This window comes from Dipodomys ordii, unplaced genomic scaffold (genome assembly GCF_000151885.1).
Source record: "Dipodomys ordii isolate 6190 unplaced genomic scaffold, Dord_2.0 Scaffold18, whole genome shotgun sequence".
Classification (NCBI taxonomy): domain Eukaryota; kingdom Metazoa; phylum Chordata; class Mammalia; order Rodentia; family Heteromyidae; genus Dipodomys; species Dipodomys ordii.
The window spans coordinates 11,478,718-11,500,055 of NW_012267234.1; the positions used below are offsets into that span (position 1 = coordinate 11,478,718).

The 21,338-nt window shown below is 46.1% G+C and overlaps 1 protein-coding gene across 2 annotated transcripts in view; it reads right to left on the reverse strand.

The window, feature by feature from the left end:
• Window positions 1-807: 807 nt before the first annotated feature.
• Calb2 (calbindin 2) overlaps window positions 808-21,338 on the reverse strand; it is a 27,067-nt gene continuing 6,536 nt past the window's right edge. The window contains exons 2-11 of one of the 2 annotated variants that reach the window (XM_013012825.1): window positions 17,269-17,345; window positions 14,888-14,977; window positions 13,539-13,619; window positions 8,627-8,683; window positions 8,047-8,124; window positions 7,540-7,595; window positions 7,237-7,276; window positions 7,010-7,063; window positions 5,629-5,700; window positions 808-1,501 (exon numbers count right to left, since the gene is read on the reverse strand). In XM_013012825.1, coding sequence (XP_012868279.1) covers window positions 1,385-1,501; window positions 5,629-5,700; window positions 7,010-7,063; window positions 7,237-7,276; window positions 7,540-7,595; window positions 8,047-8,124; window positions 8,627-8,683; window positions 13,539-13,619; window positions 14,888-14,977; window positions 17,269-17,345 — 722 coding nt within the window. In that variant the 3' untranslated portion in view covers window positions 808-1,384. Of the gene's footprint in view, window positions 1,502-5,628; window positions 5,701-7,009; window positions 7,064-7,236; window positions 7,277-7,539; window positions 7,596-8,046; window positions 8,125-8,626; window positions 8,684-13,538; window positions 13,620-14,887; window positions 14,978-17,268; window positions 17,346-21,338 lie in introns of those variants that run through there. The other variant, XM_013012826.1, reaches the window with a different exon arrangement.

Below are 21,338 nucleotides of genomic sequence, written 5' to 3' on the forward strand. Positions count from 1 at the left end.
ACGTGGGAGTCAAAACCAACCCACACCTAAGGCCCAGGCCTGTCACTTTGTTGTTATAGAACCTTGATCAAGTTCCTTAATGCCACTGAGCTTCAGTTTATTCATCTGAAAATGGTATCCATATCAGAGGATTATTGTGGCATTAGACATATCTTTAGGCAATCAATTCATAAACATTTAAAAAATCAATGATCTCTATTCTAGGCTCTCAAACAGCTCTGTGAACCCACAGGACAAGCTGGCGGTATAGCATAGGGCATCTGAAGAGATGTTGCTGCATAGTTTGCACTTTGAGCAGGAAAACGTAAGCACATAGTTATCTGAAACTCCTGGTTGGAGGTCTCTCCTCTTTGATGGGAATCATCTACTTTTACCTTTGCCACACCCTAATTGAGCCCCTATGACAAGAGAATGGTTAGACTATGGTCTCAGTCTGCTGGATTCATATCCTGGTTCTCTGCCACCAGACTTGGGGTTATCACTCAGCCTTTGTAATCTTTTGTTGCTTTGACTATAGCAGGGAGACAACTGTATATGATCTCCAGGTCACCTTTTTTGGCATAACACCTGGACTTATCAAGCCTTCAATGAATGGGTAATGGCTATTGTAATCTGAGAGATAAACATGGAACAAAGAAGTGACTCAGGTTGGTGTAGAGACAGGCGAAAGAAATGACTGAAATCCATAGAGTTTGGGGCCCTATACCCAAACTAATTGATCACAGTCCCCTCCTCCACCTCACATGAGACCAGGCTCTCCCCCAGTGAAGGAGGGAAGCCTTCCCCCTTTGACAAGAACTGGGTGACTTTCCACAGCAGAGTGTTTCCACTTTATTGTCTGTAAACTCTTCTTTGGTAAACAAGAAGACAGGAAACCCAAAGAGAAAAGGAGCACACGAGTAAACAAGGCAAGAAGAGGGCCAGTGCCCTCCACAGCAGGAACTCTGAGACAACAGCTACACCATGAGCAAGATGGTGGGTGGAACTTGGAAGTTGGGGTGGGTAGTGGCCAGGAGGAAAGGCAGGAGGCAGCAGGAGGAAAGAGGCCACTCTGTTGGACATAAAAGCCTAAATCATACAGCAAATGCACACATGCACCACAGCAAAGAGAACTAGGGAAGCTGTACCCACACCCCCCCCACCATTCATGCAGTTGGTGACCATTGCGGGCAGAGCCCTGTGTCTGGTCAGGGTTGGGCTGGAGCTGACTCACAAGAGCCCCATCCATCACCCATTCGCCATCCCGCCTTCCTGTTTGCAAGCTGAGATGTGCAGGTTGCCAGGGTGGGGCAAGGGTGCTCACGATCTATCTCTGGTCTGGGGAGAAGTGACAGGGAGCAAGGGAAGGGTTTGGGGGAAGGAAGCAGCTCCCACGGCCATTTCTTTACATGGGGGGCTCACTGCAGAGCACAATCTCCAGGTCCTTCCGGTAGAGCTTTCCCGCCTCAGCCAAGGACATGACGCTCTTTCTGTAGTTGGTAAGCTGCTGGATGTTCATTTCCTGGGAGATGGAAGGAGAGGGTGAGAGCAGGCTCAGCAACGGCTCCACCCAAGGGAGCCCTTCCGCACATCGCACACATCACCCGGAACCTCCTCTCCACTCGTCCCAGGGTAAGTGGCTTAGAGGGAATTTGGAATCCTATAGATTTTAGGTTAAAACGCTCTTTCAAGTGCTGGCTGCATTGCTTTAGAGAAGGCAGTCAGCTGCTCCACCTAGAAAAGGGATAAACGAATAGTACCTTCTACATGGCGGTGTTAGGCTGGAGTGAGGGAATAGATACAAACACTTGGTATAACACTCATGCTCAGCAATTCCCAGCAGGGGGACCAGTGTACCCACAGTTGCTAACGATACAATATTTAACTTGTCTTTACTTTTCTGTCTTATTGGGGCTCCCCTTATTTGGGTGATGGAAATCAGGAAAGTTCCCTGGTCTTGGCTCCAAGTATACTGGATCAAAATTCCCTACATTTAAACAAAAAATTTTGTTTCCTTGAATATAAAACTCATCAGCCTGCTTGCTTGCTTGCTTGTTTTTTTCTTTCTTTCCTTCTTCCTTCCTTTCTTTCTTTTTTTTCTTTCTTTCTTTACTTCTTTTCGTTCTTTCGTTCATTCTTTCTTTCTCTCTCTCTCTCCCTCCCTCCCTCTCTCCCTTCCTTCCTTCCTTCCTTCCTTCCTTCCTTCCTTCCTTCCTTCCTTCTCGTTCATTCTTTCTTTCTCTCTCTCTCTCCCTCCCTCCCTCTCTCCCTTCCTTCCTTCCTTCCTTCCTTCCTTCCTTCCTTCCTTCCTTCCTTCCTGGTCTTGGGGCCTGGGAGCTGTCCCTGAACCTCTTTGTGCTTAAGGCTAGCGCTCTACTACTTCAGCCACAGTACCACTTCCGGCTTTTTTCAGAGTAGTTTATTGGAGATAAGAGTCTCATAGACTTTTCCTGCCCAGGCTGACGTCAAACCACAATCCTCAAATCTCAGTCTCCTTAGTAGCTAGGACTACAGATTTGAGCCACCAGTGCTTGGCACCAGCCTACTTCTCGCTCACCCATTGGCTGCTAATGTCTGCAAAAGCCTCTGAGACACATGATCCATGAACATAAGCCCATAATCCTTATAAATGGAGACTAAGATGAAACAGAATACCCACACTGATAGGCCTTATATTAAGTATTTGCTTTGGATGCAAAAAGCCAATGAGCCTGAAATCTAGCAAAATCAACAGTGGAAGATTGTCTCTCCTTCACATCTTCCTCTACTTCACTCCTTTCCCTTCCTCCTGCCTCCTTCTTCTCTTTCTCTTCTCTTTAACCTTTTACATTAAAATCACTAGATGATATTTTAAAAAGCCCTCCCCTTCTAGGTCGAGGAGTCACAATCTCCATTCTGCTAATGAAAAATGGAGATATGAAGATACGACAAACGTTGGATCAATTCAGTATAAATATCCTTAGTCCCTTATCCCTGAACCCCACCTAAGTGTTTAGGGTCATCTGTCCTCAGTCACCTCTTTCTCAGTCCTCAAATATCAGTCATGTTCTTGTGTTCTTTGCTTTTTATTTTTTATTTATTTATTTTTTGGGGGGGTCCGGTCATGGGGCCTGAACTCTGGGCCTGGGCGCTGTCCCTCAGCTCTTTAACTCAAGGCTAGCGCTCTACCACTTGAGCCACAGCGCCACTTCTGGCTTTTTTCTTTTTGCTTATGTGGTGCTGAGGAATCGAACCCAGGGCCTCTGGCATGCAAGGCATGCGCTCTACCACTGAGCCACCTTCCCAGCCCTGTTCTTTGCTTTTTAGAGACATCTCTTCATGTTATGGCTTTCTGGTGACGGCCCAAACCAAGAATGCTTGAAAGCATCTCTGACCTGGATGGGGGGGGGTGCTTCTATTGAAATGTTTCTGGAAGTGCCATTTAATTTGTATCATTGGAGTGTGGCTGAGTTATCTGCCACTCACTTAAAAGCCAAAGAAGGGGCCCTCCCCCAAACTTGAGAAAATTCAAGTGCAGGGGTGAAGTGCACCAGGGAGAGTTCCCAAGGTTTGCCTAAAACATCAAAAGGTTTTTAGCAAGTTGCCATGGCTAAGAGATATTGTTAGCCAGTTTCCAGAGCTTCCAGCATTTGCCCACTCAGAAGCCTTATCACCATCTACCCACTTCAAAATGGAAGTGCACCTGCTATGTGGGCTCATCAAAAGTGGCCTTTCCCTCCCCTGCTCAGGTGCTGGTATTCAGTGCTGTAGTGAGTGTTCTCTACCAATTCATTCCCCTCATCTCCAGGTGCCAAACTGGGGTATGGTACAGGTGGAAGGCACCCAGATACAGCTATATTAGTAATATCCTGTTCTTGAACCTGCAGACTTGCTTCCAAATCTCAACACCTCTTTGCCATTGTTTCTATATCTGGAGTCCACCTGTCCTGCTCATGTGTTATCCTTCATGTCCATCAAGAAAGACTCTCTTGAGTTGAAGACCAGGCTATTCATGTCACTCAGAGATTTTTTTTTTTGGCCGGAATTAAACTCAGTGCCTCATGCTTGCTAGACAAGTACCATTTGAGCCATACCCTAGTTCTTTTGCTTTTAGTTTGTTTTTCAGATAGGGTCTCTTGCTTTTGTCCAGAGCAACCTTTGATCAAAATCCTTCTACTTCTCCCTCTTTGAGACCACAATCATATACCACTAAATTGAGCCTTCATTGAGATTGAATGAACATCTTTAGACTCTTATCAATCTTAGATGTCTGGCAGAGCCCTATAAAGATGAAGTATGCTTCATTAATGCAATTAAATGAAAGTTATGTTTTCCACTCAGGTAAGCATCCCTTTGGACACTTACGCACATAAATAATTTTGTACTTGGATATAGTGTTAAGAAGAAGTTTGCTGAATTCCAATACCTGGTGAAGGCTCCCTTCTTCCTGGGAAGTATTTGATTCTTTATCCCTTATTTGCTGTCTCTTTCCAAAAGCACTTGTAGGTAACATAAAAAATAAATGCGAGGTGAAATAAATGAAGGGTGCTATTCAGGATGAAGATGAAAGGCTCAGAGAGCATTTGCAAAGAGAGACAGATAGACTCAGAGGCTGCAGTGATTTTTTTTTTCTCCCTTGAAATTGAGCCTTAAATTTAGCTCTTGCTTGGCAGCCTAGGCAGTTAGACAGCTCAAGGAATTATAGCGCTTTCACCATCTAATTAAAGAAAGAAGCAAGACCATTTGCTCCATGAAAGACATTTTTCCAGGATGTGAAGAAAGACAGTGGAGAAGGCTGTCTGCGGGCTATTGTTCTACCTGATTCTTCACATCCCGGGCGCCCGAGGACAGCCCATGCAGAGTCCCTGGGGGATGCCCAAGAGGCAACACCATGCAAAAGAATGGAAACCACTTCTTCGTCGTTTCTTGGAGAGGGCTAAACCTTCAATGGATCCTAAATGATCAATTCAGAAGAACCCTCACCTCCTGTCGGGCCCTGCCTTCCAACATGTCTCTTTGTGTTAAAAGTCATCATAGGCGATTGCCCTTTGTTGAGACCATCATCTCCTCATGGCAATGTCAGTCACCCAACCCACAGATGGAAGCAACTGGAATACCCATCGGCAAGGAATGGTGGACACAATGGGGCTAATATGTACAGGCACAATTATTCAGATCTATAAAGGAAGGCAATTCTAACATGCGACAACACAGATGAGCCTGGAGGGCATTAGTTTCAGTGAAAGAAGCCAGAAATTAGAGAATTCTCCTCTATGTGGTACCTAGTAGAGAAATTCACAGAGGCAGAAAGTAGAAAGGTTGCCAGGAGACTGGAGAGGAGGATGGGCTGTTTGCATTTAATGGGTATGGAGCCTGAGTTTCTCAAGATTAAAAGTGTTCTGGAGATGGATGGAAGGGATGATGGCACAACAGGATGGATATATTTAAAATGGTTGAACTACATACTTAAAATGGTTAAGATGGCAAACTTCGTTATGACTATTTTTATTTACCCCGATTCTATTAAAAGTCAACAATCAAACTAGATATAAACAAAAATCAAGACTCTTCCATTGCCTTACTATGGAAGATCAGAAAAGAGCAAAACGAGGCAAGATGTTCTGAGCACCGCCCCCAGCTCTGAGTACCTCCCCTTGTTCCCTTGCTCACCTTCTTGTTCTTCTCATACAAATCCTTCAGAAGGGCATCCAGCTCATTCTCATCGATGTAGCCGCTTCCATCCTGCGGGTGGCAGCAGAGAGTCAGCTCAGAGCTCTGAGACCCAGGCCCCAGTTATCTGACTGAGGCCTGATTTGTTTCCCCCCCATCACAGAGCGTCCGTAGTCAAATCTCATGTTTTCTACAAAAGGTTCCGTCTGTGTAATTCTGTGTAATGTGTCAATTCTGTCTTTCCCAGTTAGTGCAGGAATGAGGTCTCTCAGTATAAACTCTTGGTAGCTTTCCCTGTGGTCTTTCTTCCTCCCTCCTTCCCTCCCTCCCTCCCTCTCTCTCTCTCCTCTCTCTCTCTCTCTCTTTCTTTTTGCTTGCTTTCCTTCTCTTTCTTTTTTCTTTCTCTCTCTCTCTTTCTTTCTTTCTCTTGCTTGCTTGCTTTCTGCCTTCCTTCCTTCCTTCCTTGCTTCCTTTTGTCAGTTATGTGGCTTGACTCTGGGCGCTGTCCCTGAACTCTTCAGCTCAAGGCTAACACTCTGCCACTTGAGCCACAGCGCCACTTCTGGTTTTCTGGTGGTTTGTTGGAGATAAGAGTCTCACAGATCTTCCTGCCCAGGCTGGCTTTGAACCATGATCCTCAAAGCTCAGTTTCCTGAATAGCTAGGATAAAAGGAGTGAGCAACAAGCATCCGGTGTGTGGTATTTCTTATTTACATTGAAAATATAAATGTGGTTCCAGGAGACAACAGTTAACTCCTTGTATCCAGGGGATGCCTCAAGTCAACCTCCAATCCTTTGATTGTAAAGAAGACCAGGAAAGTCACAGGGCCAGGGGACAGTTAAGGAAGGAGTGTCTGTAGCAAAGAGGTCATCTCCCTGTCCTAGGAAAACAACTGGCTATCATATAACATCATGACCTGGAGCCAGAATGACCCACTCCTGCTCTAAGCATTGCTAACTGTCTTGCATAAATACTTTCTGCTGTGTTTGTTTGTTTGTTTGTTTGGTGCCAATCCTGGAGCTTGAACTCAGGGCCTTTCTGTGCTCAAGGCTAGCACTCTACCACTTGAGCCACAGTGCCACTTCTGGCTTTTTCTGCTGATATGTTCCTGAGGAATCAAACCCAAGGTTTCATGCATGCTAGGCAAGCACTCTATCACTAAGCCACCTTCCCAGCCCTTTGCTGTGCTTTTAAGAAACCAAATCCTTGGGCTTGATAGGCCAAGGATCAAGAATGACATTTGTCTTTTCAGAAAATGCTATAGAAAGAAACTACATGGCCCAGAGGCCCCCTCTGGAAATCAGATATTATTGAGCATTCTGGCCAGGGCCTCTCCATATTGGGGGCTCTACTCCCCCCCCCCACTCTGTTCCCTCTTACCTTGTCATAAAATGTGAAGATGGCGTTGAACTCCTCCGAGGTCAGCTTCATGCCCTGTAACAAAAGCCCAGGATTGTGAGTCTTATCTGAATGTATGAGAGTGAGTGTGTAAGCAACTGTGTGTGTGTCTGTGTATGCATGTTGGATCAGTGCTAAGGAAAAGCTTTGAAGCTCAGAGAGATGAGGGGAAGGGAAGAAGCCAGGAAAAAACAAAATGGCTCTTTTACCTGAAATTTCAGCAGAAAGTTTTCCTGAACAGGCAAGAGCCTGGAAAGAAACCATTAGAGCAGAGATTAGTAGACAGGGCATAGGCAATGGACACACCATTAGGAGGTACAGAGGCAGCATCTGTGGCTGTGGAAACAGGTTCTGATCACTTTATAATCAGGAGTCGGTAGGGAGCTGAGAAGAGGGGGAGATGGACAAAGTGATATGTTGATGTTTCCAATTCTAAAGCTGCTCTCAGTGATGGGTGACAGCAGTACAGAAAGTTGTTCAAAGCAACACCAAGAAGGAGGGAAGGTCCTCACCTGGACATCTCTGAGAGGCCCAATTTGCCATCCCCGTTCAAGTCAAACATCCGGAGCTGGTGGGGACAGAAAGGCGTACTGAGGTTATTTGCTCTGACCTTTCACGTGGGGCCTTTAACTTGCCATTTCCTTTCACTGGGGAGGAGAGGAGGGAGGAGGCTGGAGTGTGCTCAGGCCTTCACTGAGGTTACCTGGCAATCAGGGACCAGTATGGTCTAAATCAGTCATGGGAGACACAATGGAGACTCTTGGGGATGGGAGGGGCGTGACTGATGTGTAGCAGCTAGCATCAAGGGTCCTTCCTCTCCCAGAGCTGAGAAGTTGCCATGGAAACAGATGCCCTCCACTCTCAAACTGTCCCAGGAGTCAGCCCCATGGGCACTCTGAGGCATGTGAGGCCTACTGCCAGGCCTCACTTGACAAGGCCTGGTAATTAGGATAGATGAATCTCAGTGGCTTTGAGACCCAAGTCCCGTGCCCTGGGAGGCGGACGCTTCTGTCACTCACTATGGTTTGGGTGTATTCCTGGAGCTTGGGTTCATCATATGGCCGGTTGGCCTTCTTCAGCAGGTCTGACAGGAAGCCCTGGAACAAGAAAGGCCTGGTCAGAGCTCAAGTCATTCATAAGATCTCTCATCATTGTTTGTTCAAACAGTCAAGCTGGTTTCTCAAGGTCTACCAGTTATACAGTGTATGTCCTACATGCTTCCTCTATGTCTTAGCCCTTGTGGAGGGACCCTGAAGCTCCTGGGTACAAGTCTGCCCACAGAATAGGTGATAAAGACTGGTTCACCCTTCAGAGCCCAGGGCTCAGCCAGTGTCCAGGAACCATGGGTTGTCTAGAGAAGATTGGAGGTGTTCGGTAGTCTGTCTTGGGCTCTTGGGTGGAGAGGGGGTGGAGTTTGGCTTAACATCCCTGACCTCACGAGGCTTCTCGGGGCAAATCCAACAATTTTGTGCCAGGCTTGGGCACTGCAAAGCAGTGTCTCTGCCCATGTCTTCTTCCTCCCTAGGTCTCCTAAACCCATTGCAACGCTGACCCCAGCCTTATTCTCCCGCTCTCTGTCCTTCCCGAGGCCCAACCTACCTTGAGCTCATTGGCCTCGATGTAACCACTCCGGTCTGTGTCATACTTCCGCCAGGCCTGCAATGGGAATATCAACCCATTCACAAAGACATCTCAAGACCTACACACGTCCCTTCCAATTCTCCTTAATGAACCAGACAGGCTCTTGGTATTCAAGAGCATTGCAGTGGGGAAGGGGGGATACGGGCAAGGAGATGGTCCAGTCCCTGTAATGTTCTGGAGGAAGAGATGGACAGTCTCTTAGTTAAGGTCACACCAAAAGGGAGGAAAATTGCTTTGCCAAGGTCTCCTACTCTAACATGGTATAGGTCTTGGTCCTTTTGTAGATCACCTTAAAACTACAGTCTACACTTTCTAACCTGAAAGTCTCCACCAGGACTAGAACAAAGATCTGGTGGGTTATATTTTTGTTTGGAGTATAGGGTATCTTTTTATTGCTTTGCAAGTGTCTCAGACTAAGTGGAGGCTAGAGATTGGAGAGCACTCTCTAACAGGGACAGGAACAGACTTGCTTCCTTTCCTATATCATAATGCCTTTTAGTCATGTCTCATGGTGAAACAGCAATCACTTATTTTAGACTATCTCTGAACCTTTATTCAACATTCTCCCTCTCTGCACTACATGGTTCAAGGAAGGTTGATCTCCAGAAGGAGGGTGGGCATGTGATCTATGCCTGGCCAATCAGATGCCACCCTGATCCCATCCCATAGTGGTTCTGATCTGAGCCCTAATTATTTGGTCATGTATTGGATCCCTATAGGAAACCCAGGCCCAGCCTGTTGGCCATGGTAACTGTGTCCTTGACAAAGAGAGACAGTTTCATCAGGTGACAGGATCTGACCATTGTGAAGATGTCCCATCTTCCAGCCAAGTCACGTCTTCAGAGGGGCACAGCCCAGTTGGTATCCTGACCATACATTCTGGCCCAGAACCATCCAGCTGAGATATCCCCAAATTCTCAGTCATAGAAACTCTAAGATTAAAAGAAAGTAGTTGATTGCTTTAGGCTGCTAAATGTTGGAGCTAATTTGTTATAGGGTCATAAGTAATGAATACAATGTCCTAAGAACACACGTCCTGTATTCAAGTGCGCAGAGACCCAGCCTTTACCCAAAAGCCATCTGGCAGAAATGAGGAATCAGGAAGGGGCCTCTGCTGCCCAGAGTTCCCCCTCCTCCTAAATCTTTGGACTATTCTGGTGTCTTATAGGTCTTAGATTTTTCTTTCAAGTTTTGTTCCCTTGGCTTTTCTTCCCTTCACATCCCCTAGCTGCAAATCATACCCTTGAACTCCAACTGTACTTGGTTTCCTGAGAGTCAGAATCACCAGTCCTAAATTTTATCTCCTGCCCAGACTGTTAAGAGTTTATGGCTAATTTAGAGTCTTTCTTTTATATCATCTACCAGGGTAGTAGAGTTTTCATGATATATTAGTGCTTACGTTAGGAGATTTTTGGTATGGATTTTTGTTGTTGTTGTTCATCGTGGGGCTTGAACTCTGGGCCTGGCTGCTGTCTCTGAGCTCTTCAGCTCAAGGCTAGCATTCTATCACTTGAGCCACAGCACCAATTCTGGTTTTCAGGTGGTAAATTGGAGATAAGAGTCTCAGGGACTTCCCTGCCCTGGCTGGCTTTGAACTGTGATCCTCAGATATCAGCCTCTTGAGTAGCTAGGATTATAGGCATGAGCCACCGGCACCTGGTGCCTGCATTGGATTTTTTTTTTTTTTTTTGAGAGAGAAGCATCTCGAGTGTAGCTCAAGCTGGCCTTAAACTCTTAATCCTCTTGCTTCAGTCTCCTGCAATTCCTGCTGGAATTATAGGCTGCACTATCTACCACATCAAACTTTGGTCCTGATTTTAAACTTACGAGACATGAGCAAATCCTAGTGGACTTACTATAGACAACTTGGGGAGATGGTTCCTCAGTTCTTCCACAGAGCAAGGCATCCAGAGGCTGCTCTTCTAGATCCCGTGGCAGATCTTCCCTCCCTCAGTTCACCCTGCACCCCATGCTGGCTGTGGACTCCCTGGCTGGACTCCTTTTTCCTTCCAGTACTCTGAGCTGATCTATCAGTGTCCTTATTCTCTTTGCATTCAAGGAACCAAGTTCAAGAGACCCTGGCTTTGTAGAATCTCAAAGAAGTCCTGAGGCTTCCCTAAAATTAGACATTACATTTTGTGCTGAGCAGTAGGACAGAGTTGTCCCAGAGCACAAGCCTTTCAGGGCTCCTGAGGGGCCATTTCATGTTTCTGCCTGATAAAAATGGAATGAATGGCCAACTCCAGGAGGAGGAATTAGTGCAGGAGGGTGAGCTTTCAGCAAATGTAGGGGCCAGGGGGTGTCTGCTTTGCAGTTATGCCAGGCTTTGGAAGAATAAAAGCATGAGTGTGGAATCATTTTAACCACAAAGCGAGAAGTGGCTAATAATTGAGAGAGAAAGAGGGACAGATGGAGACAGAGAGAGAAAGAGAAAGGAAGATGGTGATGAATTTTGCTCTCCATTAGAGACGTCTACCATATGAAAGCTATCATTTTGATTCCCAGAACAGGATGGAGTAGAAGCCAGTCATTTTCTGACTTCTAATCATGAAAGAAATTATCAGGAACAGTGCCCCTTTTCCTTCCTTCCTTCCTTCCTTCCTTCCTTCCTTCCTTCCTTCCTGCCTGCCTGCCTGCCTGCCTGCCTGCCTGCCTTCCTTCCTGCCTTCCTTCCTTCCTTCCTCCTTCCTCCCTCCTTCCCTTTCCTTTCCCTTCCTTCCTTCCTTTTGGAAGTGCTGAGTTTGAACTCAGAGCTCTGTGCTTTTTAAAGCATCCCCTTGAACCATGCCTGTAGCCATTTTTCACAGTAGTTATTTATTTCTCATGTTTGTGCCCAGGCGAGTCTGGACCATGATCCCCCTATTAGTGCTTCCTTTATAGATGAGACTCAGCTTTATTGACTATGATGAGGTTTCACTAACTTTTTGCCTAACCCAGATTTGAACTCTAATCTACTTGATGTCAGATTCTTGAGTAGCTGGGATTACAGGTGCATGTCACATCATACCTGGCCCTGCCTTCTCTTTTTCCTTTTCTTTGGTTTTCCCTCGCTTTTTCAGTGTTGGGGATAGAAGCATGCTAGGCAAGTACTCTATCTCTGAGCTCTACCCAAGCCCCATACTCCCTTTCCTATAGACAGAAAAAAAAACGTATTTTCAAAAGCAACACCTGGCAATTTTTTTAAAGTATGCTGGACTTTTCCCCTTCAGATAGGCAAGAGAATTTAGGACAGAATCCAGAATGCCAACCACCAGTTTACGGAATCTTTCCATCTCTAAAGAGCTGGGAAAGTTCTCTAAAGCACCATAAAATTAAACCCCTATCTGATGCTTAGGCAAGTTGTAGTTTAAAAAAATGACTGACAAAAAATATACCGTAAGAATTGGGTCTCTCTAGCTGACTTTCTGCCTGTGTGGGTTTCTGGGCAGGCTGGCCCATGGTTCTAGATAGTGAATCATGGGGAGGGCATATGGCAGTTGGGACTGGATTTAACCCAGTGAATGACAACTGAAGTCACATTAATGTCCAGTGTGTGTCAGAACAGGCAATTTGCGTGACAAGTACACATTGCTTTTCATGCTGAGAAATACCCTTGGAAGAGCTCTGGTGCGAACTCAGGAAAGAAGCAAGAAATACTTGATAGTTTGCTAAAAATCAGGATTAGTAATTGAACTGGCCAAACCATATGGAATTTCCTCTTTTATGGCATGGAAAAATAGTTCAATCTCTGTCATTTTACATGATTTTAATGTATTGGTTGATTTAAGAGACATCTGAGTTTGGATATTCAGTTTGGATGTAAGGATATCAAAGAATTTCTATTGCAAACTGGGTGATACTCTTTTGTTTTTACTCTCTTTTCCTTCTCCTTCCTTCCTTCCTTCCTTCCTTCCTTCCTTCCTTCCTTCCTTCCTTTCTTTCTTTCTTTCTTTCTTTCTTTCTTTCTTTCTTTCTTTCTTCCTTCCTTCCTTCCTTTCTTTCTTTCTTTCTTTCTTTCTTTCTTTCTTTCTTTCTTTCTTTCTTTCTTTCTTTCTTTCTTTCTTTCTTGGTTGTGAGGCTTGAGCTCAGGGCCTGGGCACTGTATCTGAGCTCTTTTGCTCAAAGCTAGGGCTCTACCACTTTGAGCCACAGCACCACTTCTGGTTTTCTGGTGGTTAATTGGAGATAAGAGTCTCATGGACTTTCCTGCCCGGGCTGGCTTTGAACTTTCTCAGCCTTCTGTGTTGCCAGGATTACAGGTGTGAGCCATCAATGCCTGGCTGATACTCCATTTTATATGAGGAAAACACTGGAGCCCAGTTTGCAGCCAGTCTACAGTTTAAGATCAAACCTGGGAGATACTAGAAGCTGTAATTCTCCCTTGACTCTCCCAGCTTTAGTACATATATACATCTTTGGCACTAGGGACATCCTAGTGCCAGACTGAATGAATTAGGTCCTTCCCTCTGCAAATGCTGGCCACAAAGTCTCCACTGGGGAGCTGCATGCCACACACACACACACACATGCACACACACACACACACATGCACACACACACACACACACGCACGCACACACACACACACACACACACACCCTCCCTCTCCCAGTCAACCTTGGCCCACACTTACTTTTCATCTTTAGTATGTGAATGCTACCTGGGGATCTTAAAATGTTCCTTTTGATTTAGTGGAGCAGGGTCTTCGACCTTCTGACAAGAACCTGGATGACACCTTTGATACTAGGCTATGGCCCACACCTCGAGTAGCTGAGCTCTGGGCAGTGTAGCATCTCCTGGGATTATCCCCAGGCATTACGGTGGGCCTTCCTAAGCACAGGAGGAAGGAGGGAACCCTTGCGCAGAGAGAAGGCAGTGTCTGGGGCCTCACCTCCATGAACTCAGCACTGGAGCCCACGTGCTGCCTGAAGCACAGCAGGAAGTTCTCTTCAGTCGGCAGGATCTGCGCCAGCTGAGGGAACACAGAACAATGCCAGCGTTACGGCCCGTCAGAAGCAGAGCTGACTTTCCCATAGGAAGCTAGAAGGTGGTCAGTGGAGAGCCTCATGGGAGTCGCCATTTGCTCCATTTTGCTTCCTTCCTTGAGACCAGGGCCTGGGAGGGGGAGGCGGTTCTGAGAAGTGATTGCAAGGGACCCTAAGCCTTAATGCAGGGACAGCTGGACAGGCAGAAAGGGTAATTCATTGAAACAAAAGCACTCAGACTTCAAAAGAATACTTAGCCGATGAGCCCATATACATGAAATCAAACTGCCAACCCATCTCGGTAGATGGGAGAGAAGGCATCCCAGGCAGGAGGAGGCTTCAGGGAGTGAGGGAATGGCCATATCTGGTTGTGGTGGTGATTTCATGGTCAAAAATCTAAACTCAGATTTTTTCACTATGGAAGATGGATGTTACTTAAGACCTCAACCATTGAATTCTTAGAAAAATACCAACACGGTCAGACAGCGAGCACTGCTTTGTGTCCACACACCTGAGCTTTGGCCTTTCTTCAGCTCCCAGAATCCTTGGGCAGGTTAATTAGTTAAGTTAGCTAAGTTAAGTTAGTTAATTAGCTAAGTGTGATAATCTCCTCCCCCTCACCAGAGATTGGCTTATGGGTAGACATGTGACCTATTTTGGCCAATAAAATGTGAAGGAAGGAAAGCTGAGGGATCTGAGCCCTCCAGCAGCATCTAAGACAATATTCCTTGGCAGGAACTTTAATCCAAATGCCAACACTGTCATTTCTGACCCCTTGACGGTGGGTGGCATACTAATAACCAGAGTGACACAGATTGATTGTGTGCCTCTCTGTGTTTGAGTACATGATTGTAGATGTGTGTATATGGTTATAGGTGAATGTATGTAAGCATGTATAAATTAAATGCATAAATGTATAAATTAAATGTGATATATATACATATATACGTATATATATATATATATGCAGACACACATATATGTAAATGTGTATACTTGCTCATCAGCCTTCAATCTCCCTACTGCCTTGAACTAGGCTCCTCACACAGCTGCAACATCTAGGGGCATTTGAAGTCTCCATCCCTATCCTAGGTTGTTGTTACCTATTTTCTTGGATAACACAGAGAAAGAGCTTCACCTGTTCTCTTGGGTCAGCCTAAGCCCTGGCGGTGGGGCTCTCCTCGTTAGGTCACTAGCAAGATGCATGTGCAGGGCAGAGGCACAGGACAGACAAGCCTTCCACGCAAACCCTCACCTCTGCCATCTCGATTTTTCCATCGGAGTTCTTGTCATACTTCTGCATGAACTCCTTCATCTTCTCCCCAAAGTTGTCGCTCTTTGACATCTGTGAACAGGGAAAGGGGGATGATTTTTGCTGCCACATCCTGGGGAGCCTGAATCTCAGGGTAGCAGTGTCAGGAATTGTTTTGTTTCCTGGACGCAAATACTTCACTACTGGAGATAGTGCTTGGAGAGATCAGGACTCATTCATCTTGTTCCTTGTCAGGATACATCCCAATCAAATGATCTCTTCTTCAAAGTTCAGTCATGGATTTTCCAAAGGAAGTTGGAACACATGAACATGTTCCATACAATATGCTCCTCTCTCTGCCTCTGACATGGATTAAACCATAACCCTATCAAAAGAGTTTAGACTTATTCCCATTACTCAGATATGAAAACTGAGCCCTCAGCACTACTGAGATACATTTCCCGAACCCCAAACAAATCTAGTGTTCCCAAATAGGTTCTAAGCACTCTACCATAGCAAGGTGAATTGTTTATTTTCCTCCTTAAAGATAAACTACCAATTCCACAACAGTTCTTATTCTGATTTTATGCTATCCTTTGGACAACCCAGTGCTAATTAGCAACTCTTCAGGATGTAGACCATGAGATGAGATGAATAGCCAAGGGAAATGCTATTAATTCAGATGTTTTTTTCTGAATCTTTTCTACAGCCCTTTAGTTTTGCTTCCAAATTGGTCTCCATTTGCCAATCCTTATTTGCTAGTCAGTATTTTCATTTACAAATGTGTACAGTATGATGCCAAGGATTTCTCACAAAATCAACCTGTTAGGCCAACCTGTTAGAGTTTTTACTATGGGCCCCTGTGAGGTGAGTATCCCTTCCCTCTGACATACAAATGGGGTCCAAACTGAAGTGACTTCTCTTGAGGTCACTCAGTTAAATACAGTCAGAAATGGAGCTCCTACTTCCTGCTTCCAAGGTCAGTGTCCTTTCTACCATATAATACGTCTTCATAAAACCTGGAGGACACCCAATGGGACTGTTGAGCACAGAAATCAGCCTGATACCATCCGAGGAAAGGAATGACTAAGAGGAGGATTGTTGGATTTGAGGAGATACTTCATTAGAGCACATCCCTCTGCCTTGCTCATGAGCTCAGAGTCTGCTTTGAAGCCCTGATTTTGGTAATATAGGGTCTTTTATCCCAGTAATGAGGCTCATGGAGTGAACCATTGATAAACAAACCCATGAATCACTCGACACTCTTAAGCCCGCAGCTTTGACCTCCGTCTCACCAGGATACTCTGCTGAGCTTTGAACCAGGAGTTCATGGATGATTCCTGACTCATCTCATGAGCTGCTCTCTGAAGAGCTGCTAATTAGCAATGGATTGTCCAAAGGGCATGAAGCAGGGGAGGACAGAGGGATTCTTAAGGGACCTGAAAAGAGGGTCATGTTGGAGAGAGTGGGCTCCATACATTCCAGAACTGGACATAGGAACCACAATAGACTAGATCTATCAGCTCAGCTTTATAATACACTACACATCTCCTCAGGAAGACTCTAGGAAACGGTAGTGTTTCCTGTGCCTCTCAACCCGGTTGGAACCAGAGGCAGCAGCATCCTATCATTTATGCTCTGGGATGTGGTCTGGAATTACTCCAGATAAAAAATTAGTGACACCTCTAACACAAGGTGAGTCAGGCCCACCTGGGGTTCAGAGATCCCTTCACAGCAACCTTCACTTTTCTCCCAGGTATCTTCTAGGGATCCAGCCTTTGTTGATGGAGTGTAGCGGCTCTCTCCTGGGTCCTACCCCAGGGGACATTGGGTAATGTCTTGAGATAGCTTTATTGCCACGACCCGAAGAGGAGGTGCTCTTGGCATCTCATGGGCAGATCGAGGGATGCTGCTAAACATCATGTGATGCATGGGACAAGTTGACAGAACAAAAATCTACTTGGCTTCAAATGTCCCTAGTGCCAAGGCTGAGACACTTGGGTTTAGAGGTCTAGTGAGCTTTGAATCTTGAGTTTTTAATCCTCCAAAGCATTTTAGGGAGGCCATGGAGTCTGTCTCTAGAAGAAATGGTATTTATTCTGTACATGCATACATAGATACATGGTTGTTTTGGCTGGGGTTGGGGAGCAAGTTCATGACCCCTGGTACCCAACATGGTTTCCTCTCAATCTCAGATACCTGAAGATATTGAGATAAAAGTGCTCTTAAGGAAATTCTAATTTTTCTTTTTATCCTTATAAATAAATTAAAAAAGCCCTCTTATGTGTCAAGACCAGAGCTCCTCCAGTTCTGCTGGGTGGTGGCATAATCATATTGGTCATGTGACAGAAAACTTCCCCATAAATAGGAGTGGCCAGGCTTACCATGCCGGAGCCTTTTCTTGCCTTTTCCAGCTCTTGGAAAAAGTTTTCTAGCTCTTTGCCTTCAATGTACCCATTTCCTGTAAAGAGAGATTTAAAAGGAAAGAATTAACCACAGAGCTTAATGATACACCGAGAACAGCAGTTGAAAACCTCTCCCCTACTTTCCCTTCCCTACTCTCCCCTCCCCTCCTGGAGAACTCATAGGTAGCAGTGCTAGGATCCTTGCAAGGGTACTTGCATGTTGAGACCCAAGATTAACAACAGGTATCTTTGGGACATCCAGCCAGCTTTCAGGGAATGCCAGAGGAATTAACATCTAGCTGAGTTGGCAGAGGTGGGCAGCAGCTGGAGCCTTGTGGCTTCTGTCCTTAGCACCTTGGCTAGCTATCAGGGCTGAGGGCCAATAGGTGATAGTTGTTGGCCGCAGGACTGTCAGTGGGTGGCAGGCTCTGGTTGGATCAGAAGTTGGAAGACTGGGGTTGGAAAGCTGAAGGGTTCTCCCAGATTCCACGTTTGCCTGGGTCTTCAGAATGGGACCTTATTTGAAAATTTGAAATAGGGTCATTGAGGATGACATTAGTTACAACAAAGCCATATTGGCTTATGGTAGGCCCTAAATCCGGGGACATGAGTCTTTATAAGAAGGCCCTGTGAGCACAGACACAGGGAAGAGGACCCTGTGAAGACACAGGCAGGGACTGTTGTGATGCAGCTATGAGCCCATGAATGCTGTGGATTTCTAGAAGCCTCTAGAAGCTGAGAGGGAGAAAGACATGAAAAAGGAAATCTCCCTCACAGCCTCTAGCTAGAACCAAAACCTTGACTTTAACCATCTACCCCGCAGAACTGAGAGAGAACGAGTGGTATTAAGTCACCCCGTGCGTGGTACTTTGTTACAGCACCTCTAGGAAACAAACACAGAAATACGCAGAGAAGGCAAGCCATTTAATCCATCTCATCTACAATTAGTGGAATTTTGTATGTCAATCACATAGCCCATTGTGAATGTACCATAACTGTTGCTTGAGTTCAAGTGCATGTGCAAGAGGGTGAAGTATAATGATCAGAACCAGGTCCCAAGGTTGAATCATGATTTGCTAGAAGATCATAGGAGGAATGAAAGTCTCTGTAGGTTCTGATACCTCCAGCCCCATAGCCCAGTCACCAAAGCTGAGCTGAGTCTCAAGCCAAGCTCACTGGCATGTGGGGGAGGAAATCAGACATGCCTCAGGCTTTACTGCACACTGAAATTTCCTTGGGATTTTTGTGCCAGTCTTGGGGCTTGAACTCTTGGCCTGGGTATTGTTCCTGAACTTTCAAGGTTAGCACTCTACTGCTTGAACTGCTTGTTCCAGTTTTTGCTTTTTTTTTTCGGTGGTTAATTGGAGATAAGAGTCTCATGGACTTTCCTGCCTGGGCTGGCTTGGAACTGTGATCCTCACATCTCAGCCTCCTGAGTAGCTACCAGGAGCCACCAGTGCCAGGCTTCCTTGGGATTTGGTTTTTTTAATATGGTTATCTGGCTCCTATATTCTGATGTAACTGGGTTGGGGAATGATGAGCCCCTGGCACCATGCTAGGAATCCTTTCTTTCCCCATGTCCCAGCAAAAAAGATGCAATGTGGCTCAGTTCAACTAGTCTTTTGATCCTGACCAGAGCAATAGTTCCACTCAGCATGGATCTCAGGGAGTGATAACAATGTGGTGGAGATGGACTGTTTCCCAAGGGCGAAGGAATGGCTCACAGGGGCGAGGATCTAGAAGGCTAAAGGCAGAGGGTGAGACACGGACGTGGGGCGGTCCCCGCTGCTAGGGTAATAAGGTCTTCCCCATTTTGGGTTCCCTCAAGGCCACTTCCGCCCATCATCCAGGAGGTGCCATCATGAAACGTTGGGGGTACGGGAGGGGTTAGTGGACATCTCAGGCACAAGGGTGGGATGCTTCTTTTCTATCCATAGTCATTTGCATATCAATAACATCATTGCTTGGGCCATACACAATGCTCCATAGAAGCAGACCAAAGAGCATACGCACCTATCTCATCACATGCTAGATGATTTGTCGGGTGTTACCTGGCCTGCAGACTGGATGGTCCCTGCCCTGGTTAGGGCTTTAGCACTGGGTATGTGGCTTGGGTTTTCTGCGACTCTCTTACGGGGAGGTGGAGTGACAAAAGCCACCAAGAAAAATCTCATAAGAATGGACATCAATAAGAGTGTGGTTACCATAGTAACCATCACTCGTATCCTTCTTGTCAAACCATAGCCAGTGAACATTAAAGAGTGGGGGCCAGACCCCCACAGCCTTTCCCAGCCTAGGCCTGCTTCCATTCTCACCATCAGATGCCTCAGTTTCCCCCAGTTTTAAGGGAGACAGAGCTTCTTCACTACTGATATGACCACAGGCATTTGAAAAGCTTTGACCAAAGGATGATGCTTTACACCATTAAGGTGTGTGTGTGTGTGTGTGTGTGTGTGTGCAAATATTCGAAGAGTTGAGCAGGTAAGAGGTACCTGAGAAAGTGTTGTCATTCTACCAGCAGCTGTGGGCTGATGAGTAACTGAGGTTCTCTGATGGGCATTACTTATGCCCTCTTGGCACCCTAGTTATTGTAAGAGCCATACAATGGAGTGGTTTTGAAAGCATCCTGGAGAAGGTAAAATCGCACGTCAACGCAAGGTGTCATGTCCATATTGTCTCCACTTTTAAAAGTCCCATCAGACTTGCACTGTGGGGTAAGCATGTCTCCAACTTTAAGGTGTGTGATAACCATCACCCAACCAAAGCTGCTAAGTTGGTGACTGTAGACCACCACATAAGGGCTGGTCTGTCGACTAGCAATAGCATGGTGTCCTGGGAGCTTTTTAGAAATGCAGAATTCTAGTCCCTCCCTATCCATCCCCTTCCTGCCCTACCTGCCAGCCTTCCAGATCTGACTCTCTGGGTATAGTGCCCACTGATATGTTTGTTTGTTTTTTTGCTTATGTGGTGCTGGGGAATCGAACCCAGGGCCTCAGGCATGCAAGGCAAGCGCTCTACCACTGAGCCACCTTCCCAGCCCCACTGATATATTTTTATTACATGTCTTAGGCTCCTAGGTGATTCTTTTTTGGGGGTAAGGGAAGTGGGTGGTGTTGGATCATCACTGGTTTGAATCCAGGGCCCCACATTTGTGAAGCAGAGACTCTGCCATGTGAGCCACGTCCCCAATCTGTTTTGTAAATTCAGTTGTTTATCAGATGGGAGTGTCACATCTCAACGCTCTTACCTTTGCTTCCCACATAGCTGGGACCACAGACATGTGCCAGCACACCCGGCTTGTTTATTGATATGACAGTCCTCTTTTTCTTTTTTGCCCAGGCTAGTCTTGAACCATGATCCCCCTGATCTCTGCCTCCCAAGTATCTGAGATTGCAGGTGTACACAGCCTGGCTGCAGGTGATTTTCTGACATGCTAACATCTGACACACACTGATTTGATAGTACTCAAATTGTGGCGTGAGCCAGCATCACTGGTGTCCTTTGGATTCTGTTAGTCGTGCAAATCCTCAGGCCTCACCCAGGACCTGCGGGATCTCTTTAGAAGCATGGCCCAGAGACCTCGTGCTTTAACACTGCCCACACCCGACACCCCATGCTCACTCTTGAGAGCCAGTGCCCTGGGTGTTGCACCTGGTCCTTATTTCCACATCTCCAGTGTGTGTGGAACTCCACAGTGCGGTGCTCAGGGAAAGGCAGGGGGAGGGGGGGCGGGGGATGTTAGCATAGTTTCTGTCTGGAGTTGAAACTTGTTGTAAGCCCTGCCCTGATATTTATATCATTTTTACCTTTCCAAAGAGCTTCCCACTTCTTACCCACCTGATCTTCATGAATCTGCCTGGCAAAGAATGTGGCAGTACAAACTCATCTTAGAGAGGAGGACAGGATGGAGACTCTGTCATAAGGCTGATTCCTTCCAGGGACAATCCCTCTGTCCACATCTGTATTTGGATCTCACTCTCTCTCATTCTGTCTCTGTTTGTCTGACACACACACACACACACACACACACACACACACACACACACACA